This window comes from Chrysemys picta, chromosome 7 (genome assembly GCF_011386835.1).
Source record: "Chrysemys picta bellii isolate R12L10 chromosome 7, ASM1138683v2, whole genome shotgun sequence".
Classification (NCBI taxonomy): Eukaryota; Metazoa; Chordata; order Testudines; family Emydidae; genus Chrysemys; species Chrysemys picta.
In genome coordinates, this window is record NC_088797.1 from 71,772,404 (window position 1) to 71,800,096 (window position 27,693).

Below are 27,693 nucleotides of genomic sequence, written 5' to 3' on the forward strand. Positions count from 1 at the left end.
ATATTAGAAGGTTCACAGGATGTACTATATGTGCACAGAGCCCCACTATTGAAACATGATGTTGTGTAATGTGTTAAAAATATAATTTGGAGGAATACTACGGCAGACACACGTTTCTGGTTTTGTGTGTGTGTTTCTATAGTATGTAAAATGTGATAATCACGCACATCCCTGATGTATACTCCACCTAATTTTGGGCCTGACCCTCAAAGTGTTTTTATCCCTAGACGTAGTAGCTTCATGAATAGTCTGAGTCTCACAATATGACAAACTTTTATATTTGAACATCCATATACTTTTGGGGAACTGCCCTGTATGATTGTCCCAAACATTTGCTGTGTTGTTGTTTTTTTTCCCCTAGTGATTGCATATGGTCTTAAAGAAAGCAGTATTGTGTAGCTATGTGAATCCTGGTACCTTCATATTTTTAAAGCCAGTTTAGTTTTGCTGCTACAATAATTCACAATCAGTAGAATAAAAAGAAAGTAAACTCACTTTCAACTTTCACACATTACTGCAGTGAAAATATCTATTGACTGTCTTCTATTTTTCAGTTGTTGTGGGCAAAGATAGAGGAGTAGAGTTAAGGTAGTTTGAGTGACCTTAGCTGTGTATTTCCATACATAGAATCGTAGTAATGTAGGGGTGGAAGGGACCTTGAGAAGTCATCAAGTCCAATCCACTGTGCTGGGGCAGGACCAAGTAAACCTAAGCCAACCCTGACAGGGTTTTGTCTTAACTTGTTTTTAAAAACCTCCAGTGATGATAAAAACCTCCACAGCCTTCCTTGGTAGCCTATTCCAGTGCTTAACTACCCGTACAGTTAGAAAGTTTTTCCTCAAAAACAATGATATTTCCTAATATCTAACCTAAATCTCCCTTGCTACAGATTAATCCCATTTCTTCTTGTCTTACCTTCAGTGGACATGAAGAACAATTGATCACCATCTTCTTTATAACAGCCTTTAACATATTTGAAGACTATCAGGTTCCCCCCTCACAGTCTTCTGTTGTCAAGACTGAAAATGCCCAGTTTTTTAACCTTTCCTCGTAGGTCAGATTTTCCAAACCTTTTATTATTTTTTTTGTTCTCTTCTGGACTCTCTCCAATTTGTCCACATCCTGCCTAAAGTGTAGCACACAGAATGGGACATAGTACTCCAACTAAGGCCTCACTAGTGCTGATTGGAGTGGGACAATTACCTCCCTTGTCTTACATACAATACTTTTTTTAATGCACCCTAGAACAATATCAGCCTTTTTCATAGTTGCATCACATTGTTTATATTGAATTTGTGATCCACTATACTCCCCAGATCCTTGTCAGCATTTAGCCAATTATTCCCCATTTTTAGTTGTGCATTTGATTTTTTTTCTTCCTATATTTAATACTTTGCACTTGTTTTTATTGAATTTCATCTTGTTGAATTCAGATCAATTCTCCAATTTGTCACGGTCATTTTGAATTCTAATCCTGTCCTCCAGAGTGCTAGCAACTTTGTCCAGCTCAGTGCCATCTCCAGATTTTATAAGTATACTCTCCACTCCATTATCCAAGTCATTAATGATAATATTGAATAGTACCAGACCCAGGACAGCTGCAGGACCCCATTCGATACCCCCTCCCAGTTTAACAGCGAACCATTGATAACTACTCTTTGAGTATAGTCTTTCAACCAGTTGTGCACCTATCTTATAGTAATTTCATCTAGACCACATTTCTCTAGTTTGCTTATGAAAATTTCATATGGGACTATGTCAAAAGGCTTACTAAAATCAAGATATGTCACATTGACTGCTTCCCCCATTCCCTACGCCAGTAACCCTGCCAAAGAACATTGTAATGTCTATACGTAAGATCAAACTTGAATTTCCAAGATTTCTAATGTTTCTATTTTTTTGAGAAAACTACAGTGTTCTGAAATGTTTCTCTCCCATAGTTTATTGACAGGCATTCTTCCAGCTTTACTCCAGATTAACTTAATTTTTTGCTTGGAGTTTCTGTGTATTTTGAATATATTTGGTGAGAGTGCTCGTACTACTTTGGTGTCAATTACAGTCCATTACATTTCTAAAAGGTGTATATATTGGTTATTGCTTCAGTTAACTGATAAACTTTAAAAGCAAAACAACATGAGTAACAGCACTGCAGCATCATGTTTAAAATACAAAAGCTTTATTATAAAAAGTCTACTCCAGACATCATAAGGCATACATGGCCTAGCAGCAAAGACATGAGCCTTAGGAGGGCTAAAATCATGACATTGCTGCCATCATGGCAAATCCCCTAAACAATTGCACTGCAGATTTGTGGCTTGCCAAAGTGCAGTTCAGTAAAGTTCTACTGCAGTACTTTCCAATTTATAGTAGTAATATAATGTCTTGTAGAATATTTAATAGTCATGTTCATATGCTTTTAGGTATTTATTGCGATGCTAAGGCCTAGTTTGGAGAAATGTTTCACGATGACATTCTGTAGTGGAATCCCATCAATGCCTCTTAAACTCTAAAACTGTGGACTTTTCTAGCCTTGCAGCAGAAACCCACGAGTACCTTGGTGCCAGCTTCCGGTTTGTTGACAACGTACTGGGAACATGCTAGGGGGAAGATTCTCAGAAAATGGAGCTCTGTACCAGCAATGAGAGCAGTTGCTGGTACTTGAAGTTGCAAGCAACTAGAAGAGCATGAAGCAGGCCTATTTGCAATGGTAGATGATGAGAGCCCTGCATGGATACAAAATTTGTATCCACACACTCAATCCACAAAAATGGTCCACAGATATAAAGCAGATATCTGCAGATTTGCAGGGATCTATAGGTGACTTCCAGGCAGGAACAGGGAATGCGTAGATGTCAAGAAATGGTCACAGAGAAGAGGGTTTGTGGGAAGGCACTGGGGGACTAAAAGGTCTCTTTGTTTTGTGGCACCAGTGAACACACTACAGATAGCTTGAGTTAGCAGCTTACTCAAGGTCTTGCCTCTATTCCCAGTCACGCCGTGCAACTTGTATAGTTACAACAACTGCACATGACTGATGCATTTGTGTGTGGACAGGGGTCAAGTTCATGAGAACACTCAAACTGTACATCATATTAACTCACTAGTGAAGATAAGTAGAGGCCTGCAAATCTGCGGATATCCGCTTTATATTGCCTGACCATGTTTGCAGATCGCAGATCATATGCAGATACAAATTTTTGTCCGCACAGGGCTCTAAGGATAAGCACTTGGATTGGGTGTGGGTGACGCTTAATAACCACAAGCAATTGGCAGTCTCTGTACTTAGGGGACTTCAATGTTTATTAAACATTGTGACACATTACTGGCTGATTAATGTGAGGAAGTATATTCTATTGAATAATTGAATCTACCTGTAAGCATTTCAGAAGCAACTATCATTGTATTAACTAATGACTACTGGAATACACTGCCTTTGCCTTTAAACCAGTGATTTCACTCTTTCCACTTTTAATAAACTGAAATTCACCAGTGAAAACTCTCAAAATAAATCTTGCCCTCCACCACCTCAGACAGCTAATGTAACCCTACTGAAGAGAGAAAAAGCTCTTGTTTAATAATAAAAAAAAAAACCTCTATGAAGGGCATTTACTCATTTTGCCTTCTTAAATATGAGATACTGTCATCTTACTTATCAAAAAGAGCTTTCTGTAATTCCAGTGTGGTATGGCTGAGACCAAGAGAAATGTTTATTATGCAAAGAGTTGATTAGGTACAAACTACTAGTGTTAAACGGCATAAGGAAGACTATATCAACATGCAAGGTTTCCATTGAGTGGGTTGAGCACGAAAGCACTTATGGCTGTTCCCATGCCCATCCCTTTCAACAGAGCACTTGAGCATAGGCTTAACTGTAAATTGAGGCTTAATGGGACTCCAACACCTCATTAAATGCTTTGCTGAATGCGGATGGATTTAAGGCTGGTTCTCTGGTTTCAGATTGTGCAGGTATTGATTCTTCTTGGTGCTTGGTTCAGCTAAGCCATGTTCCTGAGGCGTCACAAATAACAACGCATTCATTCTCCCTGGTTTTAACCCCCCTGTCTTGCTGAGTCACGCGCGCACACACACTCCGGCAATCCCCGGCGGCGCGCTGCAAAGGGACTCTCCCGCCTTGGGAATCGGGGCACGTGATGTTGATTAACCACCCTGCGGGGAGGCTGGGAATGCCGCGCCGCGCCGGGGCTGCGAGCGATCTGTCTGCAGACGCGCCGAGGCGAGGGCCTGGCTCGCAGGTGCTGGGGAGGGACTAGGGAGGAGTCGCCGCTGGGGCTTCCCTGCGCACGTGCGCTGCCGGGATGCAGCTCCAGTGTGAGTATCAGCGGCCTCCCCCACCCCGCGGCTGGCGGGCCCAGCGATCGCTGCTGTGCCTGGAGGGCTGCAGCCTGACGGCCGCGGCTAAGCAGCCCCAGTCCCTGCTGGGGAGAGCGGGTTGGCGAGTCCGGGTGTAGAAAGTACAAGGAGCGGCGGGCGGCTGGCTCTCCTGACTCTGCCCCTTGCACCCCGCAAGTCAGGTTGGAGGGGGACTGAAGCACGATCCTGCAGAGCTGCATACAGCACAAAGGGGGGCGGGTTGGAAATTGTAGGTCGGTGCCGTGGGGGCGATCTCTTCTTGTAGTGCCTCCCCAAAGAAAGCCGGGACCCTCCTTTGCTGACTCTTAGGCGGGGCTTCTAACTGTCTAATTAGCGTGGGGCCAGATGATCGGATTGGAAAATCTGCTTGACGCTGGTTGATTTAATTTTGTATCTCCGCAAAGGGGTTCATCATCGGCCAGCAGGAAGCTGACATGTTTATCATTTGAGCGATTGAGGAAACAGGGTTAGAGATTGGGAGGAGGGAACAGCAGAGCAGTGCAGTAGATAAACCCTTGGTGACCTGAATTGTGATGACAGGCTGGACTTGTGCAAACGTATTGGGTAAGGGGAGGTGCATTAGCAGCAATCTCTGCCTTGCTCTACAGTAAATCCACAACATTGCTAAGCTTCATCTTTCCTGTGTGGGACCAAGGGTATTTTGATAACACAAAACGTACACAAGGATCCCAGGCTAGATTTCACAATCTAAACAGACAAGACAGATAACAGGTAGGATCAAGGAGGTATTCCTAGCCCCATTTAACAGATGGGGAGCTCAAACTCAGAGTTTAAATGATCTTGCCTTGAGTCACATAAGGAATCTGTAGCAGAACTGGAATTGTACCCAGATCTCCTGAGTTCCAGTTCAATGGCTTCTACACAAGATCTCTCAGCGGGGAAGAGAGATGCACTAGCATTGTGTGGTATACCTGTGTTCTGGAGTAATTTGGGCTTCTGGTAGTAAATTTGTAACTTTAATGTATTTGAAAACCAGACCAGATTGCTTAATTTAATTTTTCCCCAATGAAATTGTATGGAAATGGATTGTTGGTTGCCAAGTGCTGAGTCTGCAAGAAGGCATCTTGACTTGCCCTTGAAACATTGGTATCTGTAAATCTGCTACAGCTTCAAAGCTCAAGCTCTTTGCTTCGCAGTGGTTGCTGGAGGAGTTTGGGGGAAACCTGTTGAGGTGATTCAGATGGGTGATTGAAGTATCAGAGTAAGGAGCTATCGCTCTCCAATAAAACTGGATTTGAAATTGTCTTTTAAAAGGGTTTAAGCCTGTTGGATTGAGGAAGAAAGAGGTGGAGGTAAAACTTGTTTTCTTTGTGTTACTGATTGACAGACATCTGTCAGCACGGCACTGACATTGGAGTCCTGTATCAAGGAGCAAAGGACTTGAACTCTGATTAATAAATACGTGTGTAGCTCCATAAATGCCCATGGAACGTTGTGCAACATACAAAAGACACAATCCCCGCTCTGAAGGACTTGCTTCTGTTCCTTAAAGTGTTACTGAGGGCAGAATTTGTCCCTTTATCATCACTTTTGTATGATTGCAAAACTGATCTCCATTCTTGATGTGTTAGTGGTGCATTATAAAAATGAATTCAAGTCATTTGTGTGATTGGCTGAACTACTTCTGATGCTATAATCCTTTCACCAATTTACTCGTCTCACAGTGGCCTTGAAATCTAACAGCTACTTCTATTGGCTGCACTTCTTGTATGACTTATTTTACCTGTTCTGGTGTTTCTATATTACTAGTTGTTCTCCCTCTTATTAGACAATATATACGCTGAACAACAGAAGTAATAAAAGGAAAAGAGGGGGATTCTAGGTATTGTTAAAGAGTAGTTTATACTGTGTTGCTAAGATCTGAGATGCTAGATACATTTGATGTAAACTATAACAGTGCCTCATCAGAACCCTTTTAGTATCAGTGCAAGGTCCCTAAGACCTTGTATGACATCACCATGTCAGTTGATGCACATTACTGTTACCTCATCCTTCCTATTGCTATTTGTGCATGTCATCATCTGTTTATTGTCACAACCTCGATTGTGAGGGACTATCTCTTTACAGCATGTCTGTACAGAGCCTAGAACAATGAGGCCCCACTTGGTACACCACAAACAGTGATAATAGAAATGGTGCAACAATAATTAACAGAGCTTTCTTCCCTCTTACAAAAGAAACAGTTGCTAGTGCTCTGGGTTTGGAGACTGTGACAGACACTAAAGCTAAAATCCTAAGCGTAGAGCCAAGCTCACAAAGGTCAAAAGGCACAGTGCAAAAGAAGGAAATTCTCAATCTGAATTTGCAGTCATGGCAGCTACTACAGGATTTAAGCAGGAGAAGAGAGCCCTGAGGGTGCCTTTTGGGAACAGTGTTTCTGCACAGTTTACAGTTCTATTGCCTATGCTCCTGCCTATCCACCAGCTTCCACAGAGCTTGGCTCTGCAGTGTACAGAGAACTCCTGCAGCCCCTGTTGGAGTTTGGGGAACTCAACTCTTCTGAAAATCAAGCTCATAGAATCCCGCTAGATGGACACTGCCAGTTCTCCCCTTTTCACATCCACCTAGGAGTTATGAGGATTTTTCCACTTCGTGGCTGAGCAGAGCTCTGCATTCACCCTAGCATAGTATCTAACTCATTATTATTCACTTTTTGAATACCACCTGTGGGGCTTGGAAACTTTGGATAAGTGAGAGGGGTAGAGGGCCATGCTAGATCTGCTGTTGCTGATGTTTTCCCCGGAGGGGACTGGGAAGCCAGGGAGCAGGGATTTTTTTAACATAAGTCTTTATAAAGAGAGAGAATGCTGTTAGACCATGCGATCTGGTCTCAAAGTCCCTTTCTTTGAAAGAACGGTGGAACATAGCATTGCTTATTTGACACAATGGAGTTCTCTTGGACTAGATGCTATGCTGATGAGTGCTGTATAAAAGCCTAGCTGACCAGAATGCTTGATGCAGGAAATGAGCTGCTAAAAGGAGAAAGTTCTTAAACAGTAATGAATAAAAATCTTCTCCATGGTGGGAGAACAACTTATGTTCACACCTCAACAATTTGTTAAAAGGTTATCTTCAGTTGTCTCATTTGTTTTTATGTTGCATCTCTGAATGCTTGTGGTAGAAAGAGTGACAGTCCACAATAGATCTGGTAATGTGCAATAAGAGTTTATTTGATAAGACTTATAGAAAGCTGGCTACGCATGTGTGTTTGTGAAGGTTAGTGGCTATGTCTGGTGCAGTCATATCACCTGCAGATGCCATGGATACATTACAAAAGTAATTGTTTAAAGATGGCCGTGATAACACTTAATTAAATTCCTCTTCTGTCCATATGGGAAAGGTTTTTTTTTTTGTTTTTTTTTGTTTTTTTTTTTAATTAAAGTTGGAGAACCATGTGTTAGCCTGGTTTCTTCACACATAGAGGCACACACAAAAGAGGCTTATTCACAACTAAATTATACATTGTAGAGCATTAGCTGGCATTTTAACCAACAATTTATCTGCACCTGCTTTGGTCTGAGCACAAGCCTGTTTGAAGATGGCTAATTGCATACTGTAGACAAAACTTAAAATATATGGCTGCAGCATCAGGAGCCACGTGAGATCCCAACAAAGGAGTGGGGGGAGGAAGTTATTGATTGAGTATACTTTTTAAAGAAAACTGTCTCTATCATACAAATCATATATCCTGTCGTCATTCAATCCATACAATGGCCCTGACAATATCTGTGAATGGACAATACCTGTCACTCTGTAGTGAGTGGAAGCTTCAGGCAATACTGGTAACCTGACGCATACACAGTAGGGTTAATTGTGTGATTTAGGCAGCCAATTCTGAAAACTTGGTCTTGTATGTTGTTGAACCTTCCTTCCAATAGCGCTGCTTTGTTTCCAGAGTCACAGAATTGCTTTATCAGTCCATGGAGGAGGGGAGGTTAAAACATGAACAAAACATGAGGAGTTGAATATTTACCATTAAAAATCCTCAATAACAATTCTGCATGAAGCATTATAGTACAGAACCCTCTCCTCAATGCTATGGTGTTCCCTTGGGCTGCCTGTGACCCTCCCACACCACCACTACCTAAGAGAGTAACATTATAACCTAGATTACTTCAACTTCTCAGCATCTTAAACGGAATACCTTTTAAGCAGTCTCATCTCTTGAGGGACAGCTGTTATCTTGTAATCCAACCGCATTTGGATGTGATGAGTATTGCTCAGAAACGTTCTGACTTACGCACTGGCAGTAACATAAAGGTTTCCTTGCTGGAATCCTGCCTAGTCCTGCCCACCTAATCTGCCTTCTTTAGGAGGAACAGCCTAAGGAACCTCCTCAGGACCAGCAGTAGCACACAGTAGCTGTCTGCCTTCTCCCCTGGACCATTCCCGTTTCTCTCCTGATTCAAATGGAGTTCAGGTGTTAAAGTTGGTGAGGTGTATGAGCACACTGGCCCCATGGGTTCTGGTGAGTGCATTATTCTAAAATATTAACAGTCTGCTATTATGGGATGCTTTGGGGTTTTTACATGTAAAACTCCTCATGGCTTTGAATCAAAAAGCATTAATATTGTGGAGCTTTGGACCACTTTGAGAGGCATTACAAGAGCTGCAACTGATCTGTGGAAATAGAGAAAGCAATGCTACAGCATATGGGCAGTGAGACTAAAGAGAAAACTATCTCTAACTTTCTAAGCAGTAGAGCAGATGTTTCAGGGCTCAAGCTCTTCTGTCTGCTAGTGTTTTATTGATCATGGTAGTTGCTGCTGTATATATGCATTATGTTTGTTGATGCCACTCAGCTGAGCAGAAGCAGGAGTTTCATGTTATTGTGGAGTGAGCTATTTCTTCCATGCCCCTGTTTGCTTGATCAGCAGGTTTGCTCTTAGTTTCTCTAGAACAGCCTTTCTGTTAGCCAAGAAAGAAACATCAAAATGAACCCAGTACAACTGAAAAAGTTTTGTCTCTTGGTCCAGGCTAATGCTGTCCTTTCGACAATCACTCCTTATAGAATTGTAAACTACAGGCCAGATCTGAAGTGTGTATAAATCAGCATAGCTCCATTTATACCTGCTGCTGATCTGACGGTGGTTTTTAAAGACATGATAGTGGTTCGTGGGGAAATTTTTTTAAATTACATTTGTTCTTGAAAGATAATCTGCCCCAGCCACTAGCAGTAATCATCTGAGGAATCAAGAATTGTGCAATACTTCTCCTGTCTGGCAAGATAGGAGCTGGTGGGTGTTTATCCTCCACTTTTACCATCCACCACCCACACAGGTAATAATTAATGACACAGGACCAGACCAGACTCAAACCTAAAGAGTAGACTTCTTATTTTATGATAGAAAGGACAAGCTCAGTGGAGCAGAGTGATGGATCAGTGGGGATACCAACAAAATCTTATCTCTCAAGGGACCTCTCAATACTTATTGCAATATCAGGTTACATTATACAAACAAGCTCTAGCAGTTTGTATAATGAGTTGGTCTCTGACTCAGTTAATTTCTTTTCAGAGTTTTACAGACCATTTCTAAAATAGCCTTAGTAAACTACATTCACTGGCTGGCCAGTTTCAACAGGTGATCACTAATTTAAAAATCACTGTCATGATATGGCCTTAGGTTGAAAAGCCATTGCATCTAAAAACCCACATAGGGGAAATCAGCGTTAACATCAAGTGAAGACTTCTATATTGGAAAGAAGAGATGCAACTGGCTAGACCTTGCTCTCTTATCTGCACTACGTTTGTGTAAACCGGCCTTGTCTCCCATTCGGTGTCCTGAAATACAAGATATGTAAGAGGCTGAGACTCAGTGCAGCACAAGAAAAACAAAACGACGATTAAATGCTTCCAAATTCCTTTAAGTTTTGCAGCAAATATTAGCAATTCTAGAATTAGGATTTTTACCACTTCTAACTGAGAGTCTAGCTTTAAAGGGGAAGGGGGGAGATAGTGTCAGGGAATCTCCATCCTCAAAGAACTTTGATGCATAAACAACAAAATCCAATCAATTTTTTTTGTACCATTTTCAGTTCATTGGTTGGATTCCATTATTCCCTTCAATAGTGACAGGCTTATATTTGCTTCTGTGCAAAGTTCACAACTGCTGCTCTCTCACTGAAACACTACTGCCAGGAGCGGTAGCCTGGGCCGACTCTTTGAATGTTGGCAGGAGTAAAAATGGGGTGTTTGGGGCCCTTCAGGAAGGATATGTCTAGCCTTTAATAAAATGATTTGAGCTACAGAAAGAGTGGCACCAACATTGTGGTGAGGTGCAGATATGTTCATAACATCCAATGGCTGCCTCTGGGACTGTCAGAACAATTTGTTTCCATTTCAGCTTTATCTATTTCAACCAGCCAGGCTAAGGTTAAGTTGTTTGTTCCTGACATGTCTGCACAAAGTGATAAATGGAATCTAGTTATCAAGGCTAAATTGCAGAGGCCTTAACGGGCAGTAGGTGCTGTCTGGAGTGTATTTGTAAGGCTAGGTCATATACAGTGATCTGAATTATGTCAGAGGCTTAGATGTTTTTGCATCAGCACTCCAAACTGACAGATCTGCTCTGTCTCACTCTGCAGCTTCAGTTTAGGGTTGAAGCAGAGACAGCCAATTGTGCTGAACTGTATCTTGACATTCTGTAGTTCTTTCTCTCATAGACTCACTATAGCATACTTGCAAAATCCTCTGAACTTTTTTAAAATATCAAGACCAAAAAAGGCAGGGCCCATTGTAGCCCTACCAACGTTCCTTTGGTTTAAACCAGGAATTCTCAAACTGGGGGTTGGAACCCCTCAGGGGGTCGCGACATCATTACAAGGGGGGTCATGAGCTGTCAACCTCCACCCCCAAACCCTGCTTGCTTCCAGCATTTATAATGGTGTTAAATATATTAAAAAGGGTGTTTGTTTTATTTGGGGAGGGGTCGCACTCAGAGGCTTGCGATGTGAAAGGGATCGCCAGTAAAAATGTTTGAGACCCACTGGTTTAAACTGTCTGTCACGTTTTACAGTAATGGCTTAACATGCATTGCTGAGTAATCCTAATGTCATCTTTTGTTACTGTAGTTAGGGAATCCCTTTTCTAACAATCATTCTACACAGCAGAATGCCATAATAGCTGATTGCCTCGCAGGCTGTATTTATTCTTCATACCCCTGTGAGGAAGGGAAGTAATAATACCCCATTTTACTGATGAGGCGGTCTGGGTTAGAGCTGGAATTGAACGTAGATCTCCTTAACTATCAGACCATCCTTTTACCTATGCCAAAAGGTGTTATCCAGGGGTTCCCACCCAAAGTATTTTATAAGGACCACAGCCTGCTTCAACACAATATACTAATCAATTCATATGTGTTTTGTCATCATGTTTACATCATTTTAGTTTACACAGGTATATAAATAGACAATACTGTACATAGGTTGTTTCTATCTAAATACACCTCTACCCCGATATAACGCTGTCCTCGGGAGCTAAAAAATCTTACCGCGTTATAGGTGAAACTGCGTTGTATCAAACTTCCTTTGATTCGCCGGAGTGCGCAGCCCCGCCCCCCTGGAGCGCTGCTTTACCTCATTATATCCGAATGCATGTTATATCAGGTCGCGTTATATCGGGGTAGAGGTGTACATACAAAACAAGCTGAACTTAAAATATAAATCAATACAGGTGACTTTAAATCTTATTAAAATATGTAGAATCAGTTTGGCCCATACAAGGTTGTGCTTAATTTTAAGAAGTGGGCTGTAGTCCACGAAAGCTTATGCTCTAATAAATTTGTTAGTCTCTAAGGTGCCACAAGTACTCCTGTTCTTCTTTTTGCGGATACAGACTAACACGGCTGTTACTCTGAAACCTTAATTTTATGTAGCTCTCCTGTATAATAAGGTTGGGCACCACTGGCTGACTCCTTCTTCTTCTTCTTCTTAACTCTCCCTCCCCTCTCCTTGGAATCTATCCAGCAGCTGGAATAATTCTTTCTTCCTCCTCTTATTTCCAGAAATGTCTTCCCTGCCGGACTTGGAGCTCTTCACCATGGGGATGTGGTCTATCGGCCTTGGGGCTATTGGCGTAGCTGTGACAGGGATTCTTCTTGCTAACACTGACTTGTTTCTCTCCAAACCGGAGGCAGCCTCGTTGGAGTTTTTAGAGACAACCGAGCTAAAATCTCTGGGAGAAGGTAAGAATTGGATTCCTCTGGAAATCTGAGCTCACACTCTACATGGAGTTTATAAAAGTACCTAGGTAGAGCTAATCTTACCGTTTAAGGCCAGGGTTGAAAACAAAGGTTCCTAGGACAAGTGGAGTATGTTTGGAAGAGATAGTTGTCCCAGGCTAGACCCTATCTATTAGCAGGTCAGGGAGGGCATCAAACCACTCTTGTCTTTCCCTGCTTCAGTAAATGGTGTGGGAAGTAGCTGACTCTTCTTGAGAGGGGAAGGATGGTTTTGAAGTGACAGACCTCTCTGAAAAATAAGATGCATCTAATTTTGAGTTAATGGCTGCCAGATGAATGATGATATTACTCAGCTCTTATTTAGCACTCTTCATCCATATATCTCAAAGCACTTTACAAAAGAGATCAGTATTATTATCCTCATTTTACAGATAGGGAAATTGAGGCACAGAGAGGTGAAGTGACTTGCCCAGGGTCAACTAGCAGGCCAATGGCAGAGCTGGGAATAGAATCAGGCCTCTTAAATCCCATCCGGTGCTCTCTTCATTAGGCCATGTGGCCTCCTCTACAGTTCCCTGTTTCTGTGTCGTCTTTTGCAGACTCCGCTGCTTTCTGATCATTCTTCATGTCAGCTAGATAATTTTTCTGCCTAACATACAAAATGTTTTTTTCCTGTTGATTTGCTTATTTCACAAAGAGCTCTTTTTTCCAGCCTGTCCAAACCATCACATGCCCGATGATAGGATAGGGATTGGCAGCCTTTGGCCCGCGGCCTGCCAGGGTAAGCACCCTAGCAGGCTGGGCAGGCTTGTTTACCTGCTGCGTCCACAGGTTTGGCCAATCGCAGCTCCCACTGGCCGCGGTTCGCTGCTCCAGGCCAATGGGGGCGGAGGGAAGCGGCGGCCAGCACATCCCTCGGCCTGCATCGTTCCCGCAGCCCCCATTGACCTGGAGCGGCGAACCGCGGCCAGTGGGAGCTGCGATTGGCCAAACCTGTGGGAGCCGCAATTGGCTGAACTTGTGGACGTGACAAGTAAACAAATTGGCCCGCCAGGGTGCTTACCCTGGTGGGCTGCGGGCCAAAGGTTGCCGATTCCTGTGATAGGAGCTAAAGGGTGAAAACAGACTCGGAGTAAACATAAACAAAAAAATTAAAACCTTTCCCCAAGGTGCTGTGCAGTTTAATTCTATTACAAAAGCCCAAAACAAGGTGGAGAATTATTCAGGTGTGCAAAGTCACATGCAGGAGTCAATAAAGATTAAAACAGAGAATGCCTCTTTAGAGTTTTCAATATCATTAATATTGCCTGTTACTGCAGGGTAGGGGGAAAAATTCAAGTGAACACATTGACATCTAATTCACAGATGTACACAGGAGGACTGAAAGAGGATGTTTTGTGCTTGAGCGGGAAGTAACTTATACACCATAATGTTATGTCCAGACATAAGGCCTGATTCTGCGTTGACTGTTGAGTTCAGTAGAGTTATAGTAGCACAAAACTTGTATAACACCGTGGAAAATCTGAAAATGAGAGGGGTTTCATTCTATGGCACAAACTGATGGGCTGCTGTTTGTGGCAATAGCTCTTGTTTCAGAACATAAGCAACATTATTCAAAACATGCACCACTAATAAATACAATTGGAGGCAACCAAGCAGGGGACGGAAAGTTAGGATGTTTGGCAGAGCTGGGAGCTGACTCCCATGTGCAAAACTAGAGATGACCATTCATACCTGTTTTTGAAAATTGCTATAAATTCAGGGATCTTAATAAAACTGATACTTTAAAATGGACGTTTTTATATATATATTTAATTGGAATTTAAATACACTTTGAAAATCTCCCCTTCTGTCTTGATTAGAATATAAACCCAAATGGAATACTGAACTGCGAATCTTTCACCATGTTTAGTGTTCTTCATCAGAAGCTGTAGTTATGTAAATAGATGCCATAATTCATGCTATTTCTCCCTTATAAGCAGAAGAGAGAACATTCAAGGCAGGTGAGCTATGGAAGAAGAATGGTGCAGTGATCATGGCTGTGCGGAGACCTGGATGCTTTTTGTGCAGAGAGGTATTGTGATGGGCTTGGGGGTTAATTCAGAGAGTTTTGTTCTAGTTACGTGTCTTTGTGTTAGATGTGGCCAGGGAGGCAGTCAGCTAACGCACGAGTTTTGCATATCTGAAAATCTTGTTTCCAATCCCAGATTTGCTCCCACGTGAAAATGAGCTTCGTTTATCTCTGTCTCCATTTGTCAATATTATGGGCTAAATTCTCAGCTGGTGTAAATCAGCATACATCCATTGACTGATGGGGTTATGCTGATTTACACGGGATGAGAATCTGGCCCCACAGATCCAAAATAAATTTGGCTAGATAGGTGGTCTGTGATCAAGAGAAGCCCAGAAACGGACTAGCAGGAATCTTGCAGGTACTGATACAGCAGCGTTGCATGGGAGGGGGAAACATCTATCACCAACTTGCTCAAGTCAGTGTTTCATTTAATCCTGGAGATTAAAGTCATTCTTTCAAAGGGAGGAAGGAAAAGCCTGCTGTTCACAATCTGTTCGATACTCTACTGAATGTAAAACCTGCCTTATATTTTGGTCACTTATTAGGCTATTTCCACCTTAGCAATTATGTTATTACTCACCAATTAATAAAACAGAGCAATTAGTCTAGCAACCATTTAATTATAGTGTCTACTTAGTCCCTACATCATAGTATTTCAATCTGTTGCTTAGTCCCTACACTACATAATATTGGAAAGCGTTGTATGCGTCAGTGAATTTAGTTCTCATGGAAAGAGACCGACAGATTGAAATACTATGACCATGGAACACGTCCTTACTGCTGGGGGGATTCTGCGGGACAAAATGTGCCGTGCCCCTCCCTCCCCTCTTCTCTCCCCCCCCCCCCCCCCCCCCCCCCCCCGGCAGATTTGTGTGTTTCCCATCATAAAATGGCAGGGAAGCAAAGGGAAACGGTGGGGTGGGTGGCAACCATGGGTGCAGTTTTTTGGGGGGGATTGCCCCCTCCAAACAGAGGCAAAGCATGGGCGGAGGGCACATGGGTGTTACATGCCACTTCCCCCCCCATTCTGCAAAGGCAGAGCTGCCCAGCTGAAGGAGGCTGTGTCTCTGCTCCACTGACTCTGCAGCTGAACTCCTCCTCCTGGGTCCTAGTGCCAGTTGTGCTCCCCTTCTGTGTTCTGGGAGCTTTCCTGTTTTCTATTCTGTGCATCAGTTAGTGCCTGCGGTGGGGCTGGATACCGGGTAGGTGGGGGGAAGAGGCAGTGGAGAAGGAAGTGGGGGTGGAATAGGGCAGGTGGGAGGGGAATGTGGGAGTGAGGGGAGGGGGATGGAGAAGAAAAGGGGATAGGGCGGGGGGAAGTGGGAGCCCACCATGTGGCATCCCCTCGGCAGCAGCTGCGGCTCCCCCATTAAGCAGGCCCATCGAACCCTCACCCTGACAAGCCCTACCCCCCCTACACCTGGACCCCGCTGAGCCCCAACCATCTTCACCTGGGTCCCCTGCAGAGTACCATTGCCCCTGCACCCTGAACATCCCAACGAGCCTCTGTGCATCCAGATCTCCCACTGAGCCACCCACACCCAGATTGCCCCACACAGACACCTCTCACCCCATACCTGGATCCCCCCACACTAAGCCCCTCCACACTTGGATCCTGCTGGGCTGAGCCTGCCCACCCACACCTGGCGCAGAGGGACAGAGCCCCGGGGCATTTCTGGGGCAGGCCCAGCCCTTGCACTGTGTGAGGATCAGGTTCAGCCTCCCAGCCAAGTCTCTGTATTGTGGGGAGGTGAGGGCTTCAAGGTGATCTCCCACCTCAGTGCAGCCAGTGGCCTGTGCTCCCCACTACCGTGCTGGAGCCACATTTATTTATTGACAAAATTTCCAGAATTTTGCAGAATTTTAAAATATTGTGTGCATAACTTTTAATTTTTGGTGCAGAATTCCCTCAGGAGTAACAGGTAGTGTGCAGGGAGGGATAGAGTAAACTCCACCCCCCTCACACCCATTGCCTCAACTGTGGACCTCAATTCTGAACTGGAGGGGGCCACCACTAGGGAGTGCCACACTCCCTGTCACCCTGGGGGAAGGGGGAGAGATTTTTCAAAGACATAAAAGACAGTTAGGTACCCAGCTACCACTGACTTGTGCCTTTGAGAATCTCTTCCTTAATCTTTGCCTTCTCTGGTGAGATGGCCAACGGTGGTTTCAGTTGTAGTGGTGGGATTGTGTAGAAGAGATGTGGATACTTGTCTTTCCACAAGGATTGGGGCTAAGACCAGCCGTTTGCTTCACACAGGTCCCAAGCTGTGGGCCATCAGGTGGCAACAGCATGATGTAGTGACACTATGGGCCTCCCCCTTAGAGGTGGCGAGAACCCACAAATCCCATTGAAATTAGTGCTCTGAGAATTGGGCCGTGTGGACTTGGAGTAGAGTTGAGCCAGTGACCTAGAGGGGAAAAGCTCTGTATACCATCATGTATCCCCTAAACCGTCCAGTCCCCTGACAATAAGCAGTCTTCACTGTATTAAATTGTACTTCTTTTAACCAAGTTTTAATATGAATCTTAAAAATATCTATGTAAATGTGAGGGAGCAGGTTGCCAACTTAGGAGGAAAAGTCGGTGATCTGAGACTAACTCACTGTCAGTCTCTCGCTGCTCTTTCTACCTTGTTTCAGAGTAGCAGCCGTGTTAGTCTGTATCCGCAAAAAGAACAGGAGTACTTGTGGCACCTTGGAGACTAACAAATTTATTACAGCCCACTTCTTCTTTCTCCCACCAACTCCTTGTGGTTCTCACTAGGGGCACTGGGGAGAAGCTTATCCTTGAGATGGACGTAGAAGAGAAAACTACTGTTTAACCATTGGTTTTGCTAGGGTTACCATATTTCAACAATCAAAAAAGAGGACGTGGGGTGCTGCCCTAGCCCCGCCCCCTCCCACTTCCTGCCCCCCTCAGAATCCTCCTACCCGTCCCCCCCCCCACCCTAACTGCCCCCAGGACCCCACCCCCTATCTAAGTCTCCCCGTTCCCTGTCCCCTGACTGCCCCAACCGCTTTCTACACCCCCTTCTCCCGACAGCCCCCCCGAACCCCTGACCAATCTAACCCCCCCGTTCCCTTTCCCTTGCCTGCCCCAACTGCTCTCTACACCCCTTCTCCTTACAGCCCCCCCCCGAACCCCTGACCAATCTAACCCCCCTGTTCCCCGTCCCTTGCCTGCCACAACCGCTCTCTACACCCCCTTCTCCTCACAGCCCCCCCAGAATCCCTGACCAATCTAACCCCCCCGTTCCCTGTCCCTTGGCTGGCCCCCCACCCAGGCCGAGGGAGAGCTGCGGGCTCCACGTGCAGCCAAACAAATAAGGCTCTGTTTTGCAGGGGAGGAAGGAGCGGTGGAGGGGGAGTGACTCTGGCTGCTAGAGGCCCCAGTGGCTGCGAGCGGCTTTCAATCAGGCACAGCCGTCCAATCAGCCGCACTGCACTCTGCATGAGGGGAAGGGGGAAATCCCGGACATTTCTACCTTATTAGAAATCCCCCCCGGACGGCCATTTAAAGCTAAAAAAGCCGGACATGTCCAGGGAAACCTGGACGGATGGTAACCCTAGTTTTGCAGATGATTATACGGTGATTTAAGTGGGCAAAAAGGCCAGAGGTATGCTGAATGCCATAGGCTAAGCTGCAAATGTTCACTGTGTCCTGAGTAAGGGGTGAGGTGTAGTTTCTGCACCACCCCATGAGCAGACCAGGGAGGGAACTGTGACACACTGACTTTTCTCACTGGTCACACCTTTCTTGCTGTGGGTGGATGGGGGTGGAAATAATCTGTTTCTGGTGCAAACCTGGTTTGCTAGCTGGCAGGGAAGGGCAGAGCCAGGTTCTCCTCCCTGCATGGGAATTGCCGCTGTTCAGTCTGCTCTCCCTCTCTCATTTAGACCGACCAGGTGCATACCCTGCCCAAGGGAGTGGTTTGTTCTCTTGTGTGGGCACATGTTGCCATGCTGAGGGCACAGTTGTATTATCCTCTTTGATGGGAGTTTAAAAAAGCCAAGCAGACTCTGACTTTTTTCTCTGCCTCTGTTCCCCCACCTATGTGTAGGGCTTCCCACCCCCAAGCTACTGAGGGGTACATGGGTTCCTGGTTGTAGGGGAGCTTTTTATTTTTATAAGCAAAACTACAGTAATGGTCTGCAGCATCATGTTTCAGAATTTTAGACAACTATCATGGAATAGAGAGGTGGTTTTCTTTAAAGGGAGTACTCCATGGTGGCTGGTGCATGCTGAGTTGTCTTGGAGTTTTGCTTAATTATTGTAGAAAGAGAGTCTAAGTATTTGATTTAGGGTAAACAGCAAAGAATTAACAGAACTTTGCAAACAGGTGGGGTGAGGGGGGAGGGCTGGTGATGAAGTGAGTCCAAGAAGCCTTTACTACATTCCCTAAAGGATATATTCAAAAATAGGAGTATTAAGTATACCTCCCATCCCCTACTCACTGACTGTCATAGGGCTGATTCATGCTTACTTATTTCCTCTCTTTATCTCCTCTGAGCTTTCTGTGTGGGGATTGGCAGTAGCAGATTGGAGCTCTGTCCTTACCCTTACACAGACTCACTCTGGCCTGTTGACATCTGCCTTGTAATGTCTGTGGATTTTGCCATCTGCCTTCCCCTGAGTGTTCTACTTGGAACTCTTGATATCTTCCCTAAATTATGGCAACACTTTGTTCAGTCAAGGCAATTCAGTCGCTTCTCCTCATAAACTGGTTGTATGCAGATTGTGCCCTTTAAGCAATAAGTCTGGTGTCGGAGTTATTTTGCATAGCAAAGGCCATGTTCTCCCTTAAAATGCACAAAAGCCCCTCAGCCACTGTCTCTGTCACATCTTTTCCCTATTGGAACTGGCACTGGAGGCTAGGAGATGCTGGAAAAGACTTTCCCCCTCCACAAACTGCTTTTACAGTTTCCCTTGCAGTGTGGAAAACCCATAGATGGGTTAGTGTTGCTGCTGCTATCACTACTCCTGGGGGAATTCTATGCCAAAAAAATAAAAATTCTGCAACAAAAAAATAAAAATTCTGTGCACAGTATTTTAAAATTCTGCATATTTTATTCGTCAAAATAATACACTATAATCACACCAGTTTCAATTATTTTTGGTCATTTATTTCGAAATACCTGTCAAACACTGTAACAATACAGACAACAAAAAAGATTCAGGAAATGTTTTTTGACAAATAAATTCCTTACTAGGCATGTTAATACAGAACTCTGAGTAATAATTCACTTATTCTACAATACAGAAGTATATTTACCGCACCCCTCAGAAGCAATGCAAAGGCTTGGGGGAGTCAAGGGTAACGGAAAAGCTGAGGGAGAGGGAAGTAAATTGCTGGGAAGGAGCCTGGGTGTGAACTTGGAGGGTTGTTGGATATGGGTGGGAAAAGTATAGAACAGGTTTCTTTGGGGGATGGGGAGGGATTGTTAGGGAGCTTCCCCCATGCAGACCCTGGCTGACCCCCGCCCCCCAGCCTCTCCCATTCAGTTAGGCACATCTGCCCTTGTCTCCATATGTTCTTGCACCCCGTCCACATGTATCCATCCACCCTCACTCAGACACCCACTCCCCCATCTCCATGTGGCTCTGTGCCCCCACCCAGCCACTCCCGTCCGTATGTAGCTCTGCATCCCCTGCCCCATCACAATGTGGCCCTGCACCCTCCTCCCCCATGTGGCCCTGTGCCTCCACTCCCATTCAACCCCTGCCCCAGTCTGTCCTCCCCCACTAGCCCTTATGAGTCTGAGTCTAGAGGAACCGCAGCAACATTTCAACAGAAGCTTTTTTCTACACAAAAAATTAAAAATAGGCTCATATGGCTCATTAATTATGCACGTGCACAGTAGCGCAGAATTCCCCCAGGAGTATATCACATTGCCTGGGACACACAAAGCAGCATAACTGCTGGTATCTTGAAGGTGCATGCAGAAGAAACACAGTTTCACTGTATACACTAGAAAAAAATAACTCATTTTTACCTCTTCCTTGTATAATAAAAGCTGCATAGCACTCTTTGATCTGCAGCATGAAAAGGGTACATTCATGGTGTGACATTGTGCAGTCTATATGGTTTTATAAAAACTTGATAATAAGTCATTATAATGTAACGGATAGTTTTAGAGAAAATATGGTAATAAGTGAATATAACGTAACTGGGATATGCTTCATGCAAAAGGTCTCTTGTAAGGTATCATTACAAAGCTTATAATCTACTGAGTGTGATCATCCGATTTGTATAAATGTACCACTCTTGTATCTAAAACTAGAAATATAAAATATAACTCTGAGGGCCTATTGTAATTATGTAAAGTGTGGGCCATTAAGGATGGTTTGGAATCTTGATGACTCCCATTGTCTGCAGATGGCTGTATTTACCTGTGAGTCTTCCTGTATATGTGTGTGCTGGCAAGTGAGTAATGAAGTCTTGCAGTGACATGTGATCATGTCACCTGAACTGGAATCCATCTTTAACCTGGTGCTTTTCCAGTGAGGGGGGGGGGTGGAAACCCAGAGGGACAAAGGGTTCCCGCCTTATGCAAAAGATATATAAAGGGGTGGAAGAAAACGAAGGGGAGAGAAGAGCCATCATGAAGAATCCCCTAGCCATCACCTGAGCTGGAACAAGAGCTGTACCAGGGAAAAGAATTGTGCCCAGGCCTGGAAGGTGTCCAGTCTGAGAAAAAACTTACTGAAGCATCTCTGAGGGTGAGATTATCTGTATTCAGTTTGATTAGGCATAGATTTGCACATTTTATTTTATTTTGCTTGGTGACTTACTTTGTTCTGTCTGTTACTACTTGGAACCACTTAAATCCTACTGTCTGTATTTAATAAAATCACTTTTTATTTAGTAATTTACTCAGAGTATGTATTAATACCTGGGGGAGCAAACAACTGTGAATATCTCTCTATCAGTGTTATAGAGGGCGAACAATTTATGAGTTTGCCCTGCATAAGCTTTATGCAGGGTAAAACGGATTTATTTGGGTTTAGACCCCATTGGGAGTTGGGCATCTGAGTGCTAAAGACAAGCACACTCCTGTGAGCTGTTTTCAGGTAAACTTGCAGCTTTGGGACAAGTGATTCAGACCCTGGGTCAGTGTTGCAGCAGACTGGAGTGTCTGGCTCAGCAAGACAGGGTGCTGGAGTCCTGAGCTGGCAGGGAAAACAGAAGCATGGGTAGTCTTTGCACATCGGGGGGGCAGCTCCCAAGGGGGTTTCTGTGATCCAACCCGTCACACATGCCTATTCACCATTTTGCAGGTGGAGAAACTGAGGCACAGAGAGGCTAAGTGACTTGCACACAGTGGCCATATCTTCACTAGGAAAGAATGTGTGTTTAATAAATGCTAAAATCCTAGCATGGACAAGGCAAGTTACAGTATTAATTAAGACTTTTGCTTTAGCCTTTGCTAGGATTTTTGCAAATACATGCTTAAAACTATCCCCCTCTGCTAGTGAAGTCAGCCCTAGTAAGGGTACTGTGAATGAAGGAGTGATTGCAGAGAGGTAGGCATACCTACACTAGCTTTAATCTACCTAGCATGGGTAACAATAGCAGTGAATATGCAGTAGCATGGATCTTTGCACAGGCCAGTAACCTGAATACGTACCCACTGTTAGCTGCACCATCTAGATTAAAGTTAGTATGCATATACCCGCCCGCACTGCAATCACACCTTCATCTCTGGTGAAGATGTCTCTGTGCCAATAGAAGGCTTAGGACTAGAACTCACTCATATGCCCTGTTTATTACACTTCATTGCATCCACTTTGCACCTCTAGCCACCATCCACCTAAGTGGTTACATGCCAAATGTTGAGTCTTGCAGGCTTCCATCCAGTAGTTAAACCTGGCATCACACTCATTGTCTTCTAGGAGGCTTCTGAGCTTTCCTCTCTCAAACCTCAGCTCGACCAACTTGGCGTCCCCCTCTATGCTGTAGTGAAAGAAAAAATTGGGACTGAAGTGGAGGATTTTCAGCATTATTTCAAAGGGGAAATATTTCTGGATGAAAAGGTATGTTTGTATTGCTCTGTTTGTTTTAAGCTTTCTTGAGTCAGCATTTGTATCCACCAAGCCTTTTCAAGCAATCTGCATAGTGTGGCCTGAATGAAACTTAGGTATCTGGAAATTGATTTAATAGCCTTTTGTAGCTTAAGAAGTTAATCAGCTTAGATTTTCTATATATAAATTTGCTCAGTTTACAAGCTTAGCTGTCTTTCTGCTGTGTACTGTTGACATGTTCTTGCATGATTTCCCCCCCCCCCCCGCACACACACACCTAAGCAAACAGTAAGATCATGCCAACTATTTTTCTCTTTTCTTGCACTGGGATGCACTGTCTGATAATTATCCTGGTATTAAAAACAATAAAATAGAAGGGTGTGATAAGTTCATGTTGCAGCGCAAATGGTAATATAATTGCTTGTTGCTATGTTTACTAAAAATTTATGCTGTTGCCAAACACAATTCAGAAATCATGCGTCACACCCTCAAAATCTTGAGGTTTAGAAATCATGATATATGGTTCTTTTATTTGCCTTCTGTTGTTTTTGGATCTTTCTGGGTCATGTTTCCCAACATATCTCTCCAACACTGAGGTCTAGGAACAGCCTCCTTGAGTGAAAGCTCAGGGTCTCTCAATTGCAAGATTCCAAAAGCAGGGACTTTAGGAAAAACAATATCATGAGACTGGTAATAAAATGGTGAGCGGTGGCAACCCGTCCCTTTTTTCCAGCACATGAAAAAAGACAGCCTATTCTAGAGGGAGTCCTGCCAAGTAGTTCAAAACAAATCTGTTAATTCAAAAACACGCTGCTGATGTCAGCAGTCAAGATGTCCAGGAAGTGAATGTAGTAGGTTGATCAGCTCCATAAATCTGGAATGGCAGCAGTGACAAAAACAACTGGATGTTGCTGATGGTGTGGAAAGTAGATGACCTCTTAATGTTTTAAAGGAACTTCTGTCCTGATAAGATTACTAAAGGCATTATTCAGTTCTGTATACCCAAATATTACTTGTTAGAAACTGTTCTGGATGCAGAGGCTAGCTGATTGCCTTGATTACAGTTAGGAAAGTCTCCTCTGTCACTGTTGTTTCTTGTTTGAGTTTTCTTTCTGTCGTCCTACAGAAAAAGTTCTATGGTCCTCACAAGCGAAAAATGCTGTCGATGGGTCTTATCCGCTTAGGAGTTTGGCAGAACTTCCTTCGCGCTTGGAAGAATGGATACAGTGGTAACCTGGAAGGAGAAGGTTTCATCCTGGGAGGAGTTTATGTGATTGGTGCTGGGAAACAGGTACTTCTTCATCCCCCTCTTCCCTTCAGTTTCCTTCATGCCCCTATGAGAGCTCAAAGGCCTCCTGCTTTAGCCACTTACTCTTAGAACATGACAAGGCCACAGTCAGCCACTAATTTCTGTCCTGCACTATGTTCTAGTTGTGGGCTTGGGGCATCTCTTGTCTTGTGCAGTGATGTTCACAGAACATCTTGCAATGCCTGACACAAACTTCAATCAGCTTGCTGCCCTTGAAAACAAATCTCTTATAATCACTTCCAAATGTTCTGACACTTACCCATTAAGGAGATTTTTCCATCTGCTACTCTTCACTGATGAGCTAACATTCTCTTAAAAATTACAATTGACAGTTCACATAACTTTCCACTCAGCTGGTGGATGTGCCCCTGGTAATGCCTTCTCATTTTTAACTTAAAATTTTGGGGGTGACTTTGCACCAAATAAGTGATCTTCTCCCATTACTGGTTATGATGTGTGTGGGGGTGGGAAACCTCAGTCCTAAATACTGTTGCTATTTGTTCATATTCTTAAACAAACAAAGATTTCATGACGGCATTGACTCAAATCAAACGCTGTATGGAACGAATGATTGATACACATTTTTGATAACCATCCTCGGTTTGTTTACAAAACAACATAGTACAATATACCTGAAAGATGGGCTTGGTGGTTAAATCCAGATTCATAGTTCATCACATTTTGGAAAAAATCAGCTCTAGATCCAACTCGGGGTCCATCTTTAAATATAACATCCTAAAGACTTACTGTATAGTATGATTTTATCAAATGGTTTTGTAAAATTTAAGAGTATGGAGATAAATGTGTAGCAGATTTTATAAATTGTGATTTAAAACAGCAAAAAACTTGGGCTTAAATTTCCAAAGGTGGCATGCCAGCACCTTCTAAAAATCAGGCCCCCTTTAAATTGTCTCAAGTTGGGCACCCAAAAAATCACTAGTCGCCTTTGGAAATTTAGTCCCAGGTAATTGATGCTGCCAAGAAACATTTGCTTGTTCAGTAATCACACAGATCGTCAAAGCAAGATTTAGAATGTGGGGGTGTCTGTCTGTCTTGAAAGTGCCGAAGATTGGGTGCTACCAGGGTATAAATAATTTATATAAAGTATGCAACAAATGTCATGTATACACAGTCTACTGTAAATCTGTTTTAGCTATATCTGTGTTATGGGAATTTCTAACTTGCTGTTTGGTTAAATGTGCTTAGAGCCTAATGGTTAGGGCCCTACCAAATTCATGGTCCATTTTGGTCAATTTCATGGTCATAGGATTTTAAAAATCGTAAATTTCATGATTTCAGCTATTTAAATCTGAAATTTCATAGTGTTGTAATTTTAGGGGTCTTGACCCATAAAGGAGTTGTGAGGGGGTCCCAAGGTTATGGCGGGGGCGGGTTTGCAGTACTGCTACCCTTACTTCTGCTCTGCTGGTGATGGTGGCACTGCCTTCAGAGCTGGGCATCTGGAGAGCGGCAGTGGCTGCTGGCCGGGAGCGCAGCTCTGAAGGCAGACCTGCCACCAGCAGCAACACAGAAGTAAGGATGGCATGGCATGGTATTGCCATCCTTACTTCTGCGCTGCTGCTGGCGGGGCACTGCCTTCAGAGCTGGGTGCCGGCTAACAGCTGCTGCTCCGCAGCTGCCCAGATCTGAAGGCAACGCATAAGTAAGGGTGGCAATACTGTGACCCCCTGCTAAAATAACCTTGTGACCTCCCCCCACAACTCCCTTTTGGGTTAGGATCCCCAATTTGAGAAACACTGGTCTCCCCTGTGAAATCTTTATACTTTAGGGTAAAAGCACACAAAAGACCAGATTTCATAGTCCGTGACGCGTTTTACCTGGCCATGAATTTGGTAGGGCCCTACTAATGGTGCTTCCATGGCCTTGATCAGGTTACTTGAAATTTGTATTTGCACTAATCTTCCTGAGATGGAAGTGTGAATGTACTGTAAGAAGAGTTTATCTAGTTTATAAGAAAATGCCACAACATGTATCCTTGCATAACGTGCCCTAACATAAGTAATATGAGGGGAAACTCATATATTTGTTTGGTTGACTTGATTAATCCTGTATCTGAGAAATTGGATCATATCGTCTTTTACTCCTTGTTTCTCAGTCAGACAGAAAGTAAAACGCAACGTTTTTGAGTTCCTAAATACTGCATTCTATTTAAATGTATCCCCATATAAAAAGGAATCACTGCACTTTTTTCCTTTCCCTTTCACTAGGGTGTTCTCTTGGAGCATCGAGAGAGAGAATTTGGAGACAAAGTGAGCCTTCAGTCTGTCCTTGAAGCTGCTGAGATGATAAAACCACAAGCTGCAGACACTGACTAATAGTTACACATGTTCAGTCTTGGCTCGAAAATGTAGAACATGTCTGTATGTGAACATGCAGTGTAATTGCTTTCTTAGACTATTCAGTAATAGCTCAGCTGGAGGATTCTCTCTGAAACTAGTCAACAAATGAACAACCTCTTTGATGGTAGCTGACTTGTTTGTGCTTTGTAGCCCCTCAGGCACCCACTGTTTCTACTAGTTTTTTGTCTCTTACCGCATTAATGAAAGGCTGGGCCCAAAATCTTAAGGCGTAACCTAGATGGGTCCAGTTAGAGCCAGAAAAATAAGAATATCTGGGTGCCTGGGGAGTAGGACATTGCTAAAGCAGGAGTAAGTGAGGTTGAAAGATAATAAAAAATATGTAAATGAAATGTCTTGGTTTTCAAATTTCTAAGTTTATTAAAATAGTTAGAAGCCTCTGTGTTGATGGGAGATTAAAACTTGTCCAGACTTTCTCCTTGCACTGGGAAGCTTAGACACATGTCTGATTGCTACAGTTTTTACATATGGGGTCAATTCTGCTCCCTTTGATTTCAGTGGTAGTTCTGCCATTGGCTTTGTTTGAATGAAGATGGTGCCTTATATGCTTCATATTCTGATTTGTAAGGAAAATTAAAAGTCAGCATTGGACTTATTTAAAAGGTGGTGATAATGACCACAAGGTGGGACGTGCCCAGTAATAAGTGAAATAAGGATTCTAAATGCAGCAGAGAATAATAAGTACATATCAGGTAGCAAAAGTGAAACATGTCAACACAGTGACAGGGCATGCTCTCCTGTAATATTGGGAGGTGGGCCTGCCATTACACATTCGGATCATGTGAGATACAGTACCAGGTACAGCCAAATACCTAGATCTAACTGTATGTTGTTAAAAGACCTGATATGGGGGAAGGAATTAATTGCCTTTGGGGAAATGAAGGGCTTGGGTTTTTCATGAGCACTCAAAATGGAAAATTTTAACAGGGAGGGCAATTAATAATTGGAACAGATTAGCAAGGGATATGGCAGATTATCCATCACTTGGAGTCTTTTGAATTAAGACTAGATTTCTCTCTAAAATAAATGCTGTATCCCAGCCACAAGTTATTGGGCTGATGCAAAAATTACTGAGTGCAGTTCTATGTTTTGGGTTTATGCAGAAGGTTGGCTAGATCAGTGGTTCTCAAACCTTTGTACTGGTGAGCCCTTTCACATAGCAAGCCTCTGAGTGTGAAAAGCCCCCCCACCTATAAATTAAAAACACTTTTTTATATATTTAACACAATTACAAATGCTGGAGGCAAAGTGGGGTTTGGGGTGGAGGCTGACAGCTCACGACCCTCCAGGTATTAACCTCACAATCCCCTGAGGGGTCCCAACCCCCAGTTTGAG

At 43.6% G+C, this 27,693-nt stretch overlaps 1 protein-coding gene across 8 annotated transcripts; it reads left to right on the forward strand.

Moving 5' to 3' along the window:
- The first annotated feature begins 4,079 nt into the window (after positions 1–4,079).
- On the forward strand, positions 4,080–26,759 carry PRXL2A (peroxiredoxin like 2A). Of its 8 annotated transcripts, none has more exons than XM_065551788.1 (6): positions 4,080–4,329; positions 12,396–12,575; positions 14,555–14,646; positions 22,543–22,683; positions 23,798–23,962; positions 26,209–26,759. In XM_065551788.1, the coding sequence occupies exons 2-6, from the start codon at positions 12,398–12,400 to the stop codon at positions 26,314–26,316; spliced, it is 684 nt and encodes a 227-aa protein (XP_065407860.1). In that variant the 5' UTR covers positions 4,080–4,329; positions 12,396–12,397; the 3' UTR covers positions 26,317–26,759. The 8 variants fall into 8 exon arrangements, with proteins under 8 accessions (XP_065407860.1, XP_008168477.2, XP_065407858.1 ...); XM_008170255.4 differs by having other exon boundaries at positions 4,084–4,329; positions 14,552–14,646; XM_065551786.1 differs by having other exon boundaries at positions 4,306–4,532.
- Positions 26,760–27,693: the final 934 nt, after the last annotated feature.